The 11,446-nt window shown below is 38.3% G+C and overlaps 1 protein-coding gene across 2 annotated transcripts; it reads right to left on the bottom strand.

Annotated features, from left to right (window-relative positions):
• Positions 1-107: 107 nt before the first annotated feature.
• On the bottom strand, positions 108-10,918 carry LOC126596530 (uncharacterized). 2 transcript variants are annotated; one of them, XM_050263151.1, is made up of 6 exons: positions 10,751-10,918; positions 10,018-10,169; positions 9,788-9,937; positions 9,241-9,363; positions 8,931-9,074; positions 108-873 (listed from the first exon to the last, which is right to left on the bottom strand). In XM_050263151.1, exons 2-6 carry the CDS (start codon positions 10,156-10,158, stop codon positions 421-423), a joined length of 1,011 nt encoding a protein of 336 aa, XP_050119108.1. In that variant the 5' UTR covers positions 10,159-10,169; positions 10,751-10,918; the 3' UTR covers positions 108-420. The 2 variants fall into 2 exon arrangements, with proteins under 2 accessions (XP_050119108.1, XP_050119107.1); XM_050263150.1 differs by lacking the exon at positions 108-873 and adding an exon at positions 6,966-7,694.
• Between the last annotated feature and the right edge of the window lie 528 nt (positions 10,919-11,446).

Genomic DNA, 11,446 nt, shown 5'->3' with positions numbered 1-11,446 from the left:
GCATGTTTGGTGATGCTTAGGAAGGGGTAAAACCACTTCAAAATAGTCAAAAATGCTTATGGTAGGGTTTAGGTTTAAGCACTTTTTGGTCCACCCCTCACAAGCAATGATCACAAAAACGTGTGTAGTGTAATTTATAGCAGCTTCTTTCAACGTCATTACAGCATTAACTTAGCTTACAAGGCAGACACAACAAATAGTTTCTGACAGGCAATCAGAACATATTACATGGGGATTGAATCATCCTCGATCTCATCCTCCACCCTCATCGAAAAATCGAAAGGGAGAGGAGTTGCTACACGGCACTAAGGCCGCTACACTTGATGGATAAAACGAAATGAAATATTGACGGATCTATTACATATCAATTTCTATTAGTAAGGAATACAGATAAGTGCTTACTAACTCAACAGAATTCGATCATTTGACGGGCGGTAGCCTCCGATGGCATTGCTTTGCGTTCCTCCTATGAAGGGCCCATCTTTCTTTGATGTTAGACACATTATCAACATGACTAAGTACTTGCCCGTCCTGAGACATTTCAATCTCTTTATTGGACTCTCCAGGATTTAATTCTCCTCGTAATCTGGCAGCTTCCGCAAGCATGTCGTTTATCAGCATCTCAGTAGTCTTGCTGGTGATTCCCCTTAGGTACCATGAAATCGGTGGAGGTGGAACTATAGTTGGTTGGATCAGTTGCTCCAAGCTCACCCTTGAACCAATCCTTCCTTTGCCTCCTGTGCAAGAATTATAATCTGCCCATGTCCTGGGTTTAAACGGAAAGCAGGTTTTTTCATCGACAAAAAGAGGTTCGACTCTCCAGTAGCCTTCAAATTTCTCCATAAACCCTGTTTTGACTTGCTTGAACTTCATCTGGCAAATGGCATTTTCAGAAATTAGAGATCCAATTTTACCATGACATTACAGAACATGAGTTTCTAAACCGGAAAATTAGGTTCGCATCCTTCTTTTTGTTACTCCATTGATTAAAATCCTATTCATTTTCAATTTTTTATCAAGGTCCTTGGTATTAATAACATCATTAATTATTTGAATAATAAAATATTTTTATTTTTAAATATATTCATTTAATGTTAAAAATGTTACAATTAGTATATTTATATTTATGACTAAATTTTTTATCATATATTTTTATTTTTAGTTTGTACCTATTTTTAATTGCAAATATTTTTTAATTTGTACCAATTTTCTTTTCATTTTTAATTTGTACCTATATATTAGTTTCTTTTTGTGCCTAATTTTTTAAAGTTTTATTTGTGTTTGTACCCATGTGTATACCGTCACGTGACATTGTATATTTAATCAATAATAGAAAAATTACATATGATATATTTATGTTTTATGCCTAAACTTTGTATCATATATTTATATTTTTGTTGTAAACATTCCTAGTTTAAGTATGATTGTGTAAATCCTAGATAAGATTTGATTCTAGTTATCCTTTCCTATTACAACTTGTATTACTTGGAGAAGAAGGAATATCTTCTCTCCCTTTACTACTATAAATAAAGGCACAATGTAGGAGGGATAACAACACACACATTCCCCTACAATTCTACAAACACACATCTCTCTCCTCTCTCTCTCTGCCGCCGGCCCTAGTCCCTCTGTCAGATAAAATAGACCACAACACGTTATCAGCACGCTCTTCACGCTGTGCTTAGAAGAATTTAAAGAGAATTTATTCGTCTACAATCAGGGGAGTATTACGTTTCAATTATTTTTAATTGATTAAATCTTGATTTTATTGAATTCATATATTGTTATTGATTCAATTTATTTTTCTTCTTATGTTGAACGTGATACAAGCTTGAAGATGAAAGCCGAAATTGAAGAAATAATTTTTCTGCATCAAACCAGTTCATCTATATCATCACGCAATCAGGTTCTTTCTAAACAACGGTTTTTAACTCGATATTTTGCAAGCCCTGATAGCATGAACATTCACCATGATGCATGACCCAACTTTACGTTTTACGTATTTTAGATTCTACATAAATTGTGTATGCTTCATAATCAAAATTGCTACAATTATGTGAATTTGATATTTGTCATGAATTGAATCCTACATATGTACATGCATTGAAACTATTATTTGCATATGCATCAACGTAAATATGTGATTCATTAAAATTATACATGCATATAATATAATTGAATACAAAAAAAAAAAAAACAAAAAAAAAAAACAAAAAAACGAAAAAAATTTTTTAGGGCTGCACACAGCAGCCCATTCCCCTCTTCTCACCCCGTGGCCCTGTCATCCCACCCGAGGGTTCTTGGCTTATACTTTTAGGCCCCGAGATTTTATTATTTAATATTTTTTTTTAAATATGGGTTTTTATATTTTCACCCACACTTTAATTTGGCCCCGAAGACCAAAAATAAATTAATTCACTTATCATTATACAATATTTCTGCATATATTCTTTGCATATTTGTTTGCATATATATTTGTGTTTGCCTGCAGGAATATATGAACCTGAAGTTCATAATTACTTTGAAACCCGAAGTTTCTTATAAACATGCCTTGTTTGAAAACCCGAAGTTTTCACTTAAATATATCACCCATGAAAACCCGAAGTTTTTCATGCAAAATTAAACCAATACATGTCTATTAGAACCTGTATGTTCTACTCCTATGTGAATGGATTGATTTTTCTCCATTACACTAACCACATCTTGTCCATCTATTTTGTGATAGGAACATGTCGAACTTGAACAAACTCGACTTCACCGCTTTGGAGGTTTCTGGAAGGAACTACCTCAAGTGGGTTCAAGATGTGAAGCTCCACCTCACTGCAAAGAACTTGCGTCCTGCTATTGAAGAAGCAACAGATAAACCTGTTGGCGAAGCTGAAAAAGCCACTGCTATGATCTTCATCCGAAGACATATCCATGACGCTCTACAAACTGAGTACCTTGCTGAGGAGGATCCACGTGCATTATGGGTCGCTTTGGCTGATCGTTTCGATCACCAAAAGGACATATTCTTGCCTGAAGCAAGACACGACTGGCAGCACTTGCGCTTCCAAGACTTTAAGTCTGTGAATGAATATAATTCTGAAGTTTGTCGAATCCGATCACTTCTCAAGTTTTGCAATGAAACTTTGACTGAAGAGGATCTCCTGGAGAAGACCTACTCGACCTTCTCTGCTTCTAATATTGTCCTGCAGCAACAATATAGAGCTCAGAAGTTCACTAAGTTCTCGGATTTGATCTCTGTTTTACTTCTTGCTGAAAAGTAGAACCAGCTGTTGATGAAGAATCATCAAGCTCGACCTATTGGGGCTACTGCTGTGCCTGAAGCACATTATAGCACTAATCAGCACCCAAAACGCCAAAAGAGGCCTGGTAAGGACGGCCAGAAGCCATCCCACCAAGGTCAACAGAGCCAAGGCCCATCCAAGGGAGGAAACAAAGCCCAGAAGCGCCCAAACCTCGCTCCCAAGGCCCCGAACTTCAAGAATAAGGGCAAAGCACCTGCCACAATGAATGACGATATGTGCTATCGTTGTGGTTCCAATGACCATTGGTCCCGTATTTGCCGTGCTCCCAAGAAGGTTGTGGATGCATATCATTCTCGTCGTACGAAGTTTGAATCAAACTTCCTGCAAGTGGACGAACCGGAGACTACAAAGATGGAAGTTTCTGATTTTCAGGAGGATACCACTCCTATGGAAGATTAGAATCTTAGACATAGACTTATTTTTCAGTTCAAATAAGACAATTGGGGCCGAATTCCACCTTGTGGCCGAACCCCACCTTGTTTTTTGGTTGATTTTTGAACAATTTTCCTTTATGTTTTGGATTATTAGTTGGCGATTTATTTTGGATATTCAGTTTTTTCCTTGAATAAATGAAATTATTTTGAATTGATACTTGTTTTTATAAACTTTTATGCATGTGACCGATTCAAATTAATTTTTCATTCTAGGTATGACTAGTGGGAAAGTTAGTTGTCTGGCAGATAGTGCAACCACGCATACTGTTTTGCGTGAACGCATCTATTTCACTAACTTCGTACCTAAGAATGCACCTCTGACAACCCTCTCAGGCCCATCCAACCTGATCGAAGGATACGGTAAGGCACGTATAATGTTGTCCAATGGTACAATCTTGACCATTGCTGAGGCACTCTATTCTCCACGTTCCGGAAGAACGTTACTAAGTTTCAAGGACATTAGAGATAACAATTACCACGCTGAAACCCACGTAGAAAACGGAGTTGAATTTCTGTGCGTAACTTCCTACGAATATGGCCAGAAGCGTATTCTAGAGAAGATGGAGCGTAACCCGAGTGGTCTATATACTACGACCATACGCCCCATAGAATGCCACTATGTGGCCGGCCCTACCACAGGGACCGCGCACGAAATTACACTTTGGCATGATCGTTTGGGACATCCTAGACGAATAGCGATGCGCCGTATCCTCAAAACTTCACACGGGCATCCACTAACCCGAAGCTTAGGTTCGATCCATGAAATTGCATGTCAAACATGTTCTATGGGAAAGCTTATTACTAAGCCTTCTTATGACAAGATTCGTTCGAATCCTCCCATTTTTCTACAACGGATTCAGGGGGACATTTGTGGACCGATTCAACCTCCCTGCGGACCATTTAGATATTTTATGGTTTTGGTTGACGCTTCTACACGTTGGTCACACGTGTGCTTGTTGTCCACAAGGAACGCTGCATTCTCCAAACTGTTGGCTCAGGTTATCAAGCTCAGGGCTCACCACCCTGATTATCCGATCAAATCTATTCGATTGGATAATGCTGGAGAATTCACATCTAAAACTTTTGATGACTATTGCATGTCGGTTGGGGTTGAAGTTGAACATCATGTACCCCATGTTCACACCCAGAACGGCCTGGCAGAGGCTTTCATTAAGCGTTTACAAATGATTGCTCGATCGTTGGTCATACGTACCAAGCTCCCGATCGCTGCTTGGGGCCATGCAATATTGCACGCAGCAAAGTTGGTCCGCCTGAGGCCTGTTGCGACACAACCATTTAGTGCCCTTCAGTTGGTCACCGGATGCGAACCCGACATATCGCATCTGCGCGTTTTTGGTTGTGCGGTCTATGTGCCGATCTCGCCGCCCTTACGTACAAAAATGGGGCCTCAGCGAAGGATGGGAATCTATGTCGGATATGATTCTCCTTCGATTATTCGTTACTTAGAACCTTTGACAGGCGATCTGTTTACCGCTCGTTTCGCGGATTGTCACTTCTATGAGACAGTCTTCCCGTCGTTAGGGGGAGATAAGAACGTCAACGTTCCTAATGAACGACGCGAATTATCGTGGACGACTCCCACTTTGTCTCATTTAGATCCCCGCACCGCTCAGTCTGAAGCTGAAGTGCAGCGCATATTAGATCTCCAGAGCATAGCTCAGAGCATGCCAGATGCTTTCACCGATCTAGCGCGCGTGACAAGATCACATATTCCAGCTGCGAATACGCCTGCAAAGATGGATGTACCAAATGTACGACGGACTACCCTCCTGGAAGCCCGGGACGCCAATTCTGGTGATCCACGTACATTAGCGGCTAGCCAATCATCTGCCCCTACACAAAAGCGTGGCAGACCTCTTGGTTCAAAGGATTCACACCCCCGGAAGAGGAAAACCACGGCACAAGGTCCTGAAGAGCCTACCGTGAATCCGACTATCGCTTACTCATTTTACCCAACTCATGAGGAAATTCTAGATTATGGAAGCGTCCTTGAAGAGACGAATCCTCCTCCCGAGAATCGTGAGATTTCGGTCTATTATGCTAGCTTAGATGATGTGTGGCGTAGAAATGAGATGATTGTCGACGATGCATTAGCATTTGCAGTAGCTACTGAGATCATGTTGAGCGATGACATTGAACCGCGTTCCGTTGATGAATGTCGACGTAGAGTTGATTGGTCAAACTGGAAACAAGCAATCCAAGTCGAACTTGATTCACTTGCGAAACGTAAGGTGTTTGGACCTGTAGTTCCTACTCCTCCACATGTGAAGCCCGTTGGCTACAAGTGGGTTTTCGTTCGGAAGCGTAATGAGAAGAACGAAATTGTGCGTTACAAAGCTCGTCTTGTAGCACAAGGTTTCTCACAACGCCCCGGGATTGAATATGACGAAACTTACTCACCCGTTATGGATATGATTACTTTTCGATACCTTATCAGTTTGGTAGTTTCCGAAAAACTGGATATGCAGCTGATGGACGTAGTAACCGCGTATCTCTATGGGGATCTCGATACGGAAATTTATATGAAAGTTCCCGAAGGACTTACATTGACTGGTTCAAATATTTCCAAACCCCGGAACACGCTCTCAATTCGGCTGAGGCGTTCACTATACGGTTTGAAACAATCCGGAAGAATGTGGTATAACCGTTTAAGTGAGTATTTGACTAGTCAGGGATATGTGAATAACGAACTATGCCCTTGTGTGTTCATTAAGAAGTCACATTCCGGATTTGCGATTGTTGCAGTATATGTCGATGACATGAATCTCATCGGAACTCCTGAAGAGCTCGCGAAAACTGCTTCGCACCTGAAGTCGGAATTTGAGATGAAAGATCTAGGTAAGACTCGATACTGTCTCGGCCTCGAGATAGAGCATTGTTCGGATGGAATCCTAGTACATCAATCGAACTACACCCAGAAGGTGTTGCGCCGTTTTAATGAGGATAAAGCGAAGTCTTCGAGTACTCCTATGGTCGTTCGTACGCTAGATGCAAAGCGAGATCCCTTCCGTCCGAAGGAGGATGATGAAGAGATTTTGGAGCCTGAAGTTCCTTATCTAAGTGCGATAGGCGCTTTATTGTACTTAGCTCAATGCACTAGACCCGACATCTCCTTCGCTGTTAATCTTTTGGCAAGATACAGCAATGCACCAACACGCAGACATTGGACTGGCGTGAAAGACATCTTCCGTGTAGCAGCTTCTTTCAACGTCATTACAGCATTAACTTAGCTTACAAGGCAGACACAACAAATAGTTTCTGACAGGCAATCAGAACATATTACATGGGGATTGAATCATCCTCGATCTCATCCTCCACCCTCATCGAAAAATCGAAAGGGAGAGGAGTTGCTACACGGCACTAAGGCCGCTACACTTGATGGATAAAACGAAATGAAATATTGACGGATCTATTACATATCAATTTCTATTAGTAAGGAATACAGATAAGTGCTTACTAACTCAACAGAATTCGATCATTTGACGGGCGGTAGCCTCCGATGGCATTGCTTTGCGTTCCTCCTATGAAGGGCCCATCTTTCTTTGATGTTAGACACATTATCAACATGACTAAGTACTTGCCCGTCCTGAGACATTTCAATCTCTTTATTGGACTCTCCAGGATTTAATTCTCCTCGTAATCTGGCAGCTTCCGCAAGCATGTCGTTTATCAGCATCTCAGTAGTCTTGCTGGTGATTCCCCTTAGGTACCATGAAATCGGTGGAGGTGGAACTATAGTTGGTTGGATCAGTTGCTCCAAGCTCACCCTTGAACCAATCCTTCCTTTGCCTCCTGTGCAAGAATTATAATCTGCCCATGTCCTGGGTTTAAACGGAAAGCAGGTTTTTTCATCGACAAAAAGAGGTTCGACTCTCCAGTAGCCTTCAAATTTCTCCATAAACCCTGTTTTGACTTGCTTGAACTTCATCTGGCAAATGGCATTTTCAGAAATTAGAGATCCAATTTTACCATGACATTACACAACATGAGTTTCTAAACCGGAAAATTAGGTTCGCATCCTTCTTTTTGTTACTCCATTGATTAAAATCCTATTCATTTTCAATTTTTTATCAAGGTCCTTGGGTATTAATAACATCATTAATTATTTGAATAATAAAATATTTTTATTTTTAAATATATTCATTTCATGTTAAAAATGTTACAATTAGTATATTTATATTTATGACTAAATTTTTTATCATATATTTTTATTTTTAGTTTGTACCTATTTTTAATTGCAACTATTTTTTTAATTTGTACCAATTTTCTTTTCATTTTTAATTTGTACCCATATATTAGTTTCTTTTTGTGCCCAATTTTTTAAAGTTTTATTTGTGTTTGTACCCATGTGTATACCGCCACGTGACATTATATATTTAATCAATGATAGAAAAATTATATATGGTATATTTATGTTTTATGCCTAAACTTTGTATCATATATTTATATTTTTAGTTTGTACCCACTTTTAATTTGCAACATTTTTAAAAAATTTGTAGTATTTTCTTTTTAGTTTTATTTTGTACCCATGTATTAATTTCTTTTAGCACCTATATTTTTTAAAAATTCATTTGTACTCATAATTTTTTAATCATTTATCTGTACCCTAATTTATTTATAATGTACCCATTCTTCTTTATTAATGTACCACTTTGTTATATATGAAATGCACCTATTTTTTTTGTAAAATGTACCAATTTTTTTTAACACTATGGATACATTCTTTTGCCATTTATTATTTCTTATTTTTACATAGTTTTTATCCATTTATTAAATCAAAATGTTTGAATTTTTTTATTGTAACCGTTTCTAATAGTATTATAATGAGGGATTTTAAATTTATACGATTATAAATCTCATAAAATATCAAACAATTATTGTCAAAACTATAAAAATATAAATATTAATAGTAATATAATGAGGTGTACAAAGTCAAGGAACTTTGATCAAACTTTGAATACTATTAAGGTTTTAATCAAAGAATGTCAAGGATTAGGGACCGCATCCAAAGTATCCCGTTTCTAAACTATTGATATGATTTGCCGACAAAATATAAAGCATACTGGAGATCCTAAATATGTGATGGGTCAACAAAGAACATGTGGAAAAGCGACAAAAAAAAGTTCTTAAGTTACAGTACATCAAGAAGAAGATCGAGTCTTACTGAGTGGTCTTTTCTGTTTTGATCTACTATAACACGAACCGCAATGGTCCCTGACCACCAAAGAAACTTCCATATAGCTGCCTGCTCCAGATCAACCACCTGCCTATGACCTTCATCAACCAAAACGTTTCTTGATATCACTTCCTGAGACAGATAATTAACTTGTCAAATTAACAAATACAATTTTATATGATGGAATAGGAAAAGAAGAAAGCAAAAAGCATGTCTGCCCACGCCTCTCCAGCTTGCTAACCGAAAGTTGTTCCTAGTTAAATCTGAAAGGAATATGGACAGGAATGGTATCACTTACCTTAATATTTTTGAAAACCCTCTTATTGTCGGGGTCAGTTACAATATTATATACTGCGTCTGGGGGTAAACCAACATTGACGCTTACACTCAGGTTGCAAAGAGAACCTTTTGGTACACTGACCTGCAAAGAGTAAAAGTAGTTTGTGACTTAAAGTTAGTAGGTAGTCAGAGAAGCCATAAGCTCCTGAGATGCTCCTTCGAAGAGAATGTGGTGTATACGAATTTGCAACCACTAAAACATGCCTGCTTCTTGCCTAGAATTTCTCTCTTAACCAACATATGCTGCACGAAGGTGATGTTTAAGGACTTAACCGAACCGTTAGTGTAGAGGGGACCAAGACAATACATGTAGAGACTTGACTGATATGAAATTCTCCTTTCCAAGGGACTTCACAAATATATTATAAGAAATTGAATCAATCTTCTTTCTTTTGACATTGATTACCAATCACATTTTGGCACACAAGAAGTTTACGACAAGGATAAAGCCAATTTATTCCCATTCCGAAGGAAAGTTACTCGGTACAGGGAAGCACATCTCTCACCTTTATATACGGTGGTTGATCAACCCAAGAAGGATTTTCCCTCCATGCTTGCAACTGCTTCTCGAGGTCATCCTCCAAAGATGCAGCCTTTTTAGGAACAGAGCTCACCTTTTTCACTCCATCATCCTTTGCTAGTCTCTTGAGCTGCGACTGTAACACGAAGCGCCTGTTAATTATAATATCAAATCAATAACCATGAGCAAATCACAAGTTTTAGTGAAATAACTTACCTTTAGGCAATTTTGCAGCCTGTGAGGAACCTGCAACAAAGCTTTAGAAAACGCCAGATCAAAGGCCTTGGGCTTGAGGTGCCCATTTCTCTTGTTCTTGTCGATGTTAACGCTTGTCTTGGTCACCTCTGTCTCACCCATTGAAAGGACAACTGTTTGGAATTGGAAACACAAGTTCTATGAAAATTTTTCATGAATTTCGTGAATGTTATTCGATTTGCATACGAGGAAGCAAACATTAACTTTGTTATGTTTGCTTATGGCTGACTAGTGTTTAAACAAAAACTAGAAAGTAATTAAAAACAGGCTAATCTATGGAATTATATATTAATAATTCCATTTTTGATCCTGTTAATTTAAATATCAGTACTTAATCCAACCACCAATTAAATTCCTAACACCATTTGGCCGCCATTCTATATCCCAAGCTAGTACGCACAGAAACACAGATAGTACAATTTGTGGCTAAAAACAATTTGATAAAAAAAAAACAACTTTAAATCTGCAATTTCCATTAACATTTACAGCAAATTCAAGACCTTTACTAACCACAATCAAGAAAAAACAAAACCCATCTCAAATTTCAGAGACATCAATCAAACATTAACGGAACAATTAGAGAATTCCCATCTCAAATTTCAGAAAAACCAAAAGTTCGTGAAATTAACAGAACCAACGCGGTAAACAAAGCTCAGAGATTAAGCAGGGAATTAGAAGAAATGGGTTAACTTACAGCGATTGATTACGGAGCATATGTAATCAGAAGAATATTCATTCCGGTGTCGAATTTATGAAGCTGATCCAAGAATCTGGTGGCTTTTCTAATTCGCTGTTTCCTTTTTTAACACTTTTGCCAAGATTTCTACGGAATATGGGAGAAAGAGTGGCCACGTGATGCACGTGTAATACCGGACCAGCTCCGGAACTCGATCAATCACGGAGTAATCTGAACGGTGGCGGTGCCTACACTTGGGTATGTGGACCCCATGAGAGATAAAGGCCAAGAGCTAGATTACGAGAATTGCTGTATTTTTTTTGGTATTTTCTATTTTGTATTTTTTTTTATAGATATGATGTGTTAAAATAATAGTTTTTGGTAAAAAGTTAAAATAATAGTTTACGACAGGAAACATGTGGACCATATTTTTCACGTCTTTGGGCAGTTTGGAAAAGATTTTTCAATACACCACGTGTTATTATATAAATAATGAGATGTGCGTATTAAAAAATAAAAATTTTCATCACCTATATAAAAACACATGATGTACCATCCGTATTCCGATCACAATAAAAAATTTATCGCAGTTCGGGCCATATGATGACAATCCGCTCCAACAACCATTTCGATATGGGTAAGGCGACCCAAACCATACAACGACAATTTGCTTCGACTCAGGATGGTTACTAAAAGGGATATTAAACATGCCCC

The sequence above is a fragment of the Malus sylvestris genome, chromosome 13 (genome assembly GCF_916048215.2).
Source record: "Malus sylvestris chromosome 13, drMalSylv7.2, whole genome shotgun sequence".
NCBI lineage: Eukaryota > Viridiplantae > Streptophyta > Magnoliopsida > Rosales > Rosaceae > Malus > Malus sylvestris.
Note: the sequence above shows the minus strand (reverse complement) of the source record. Positions and strands in the feature narration are given on the sequence as shown.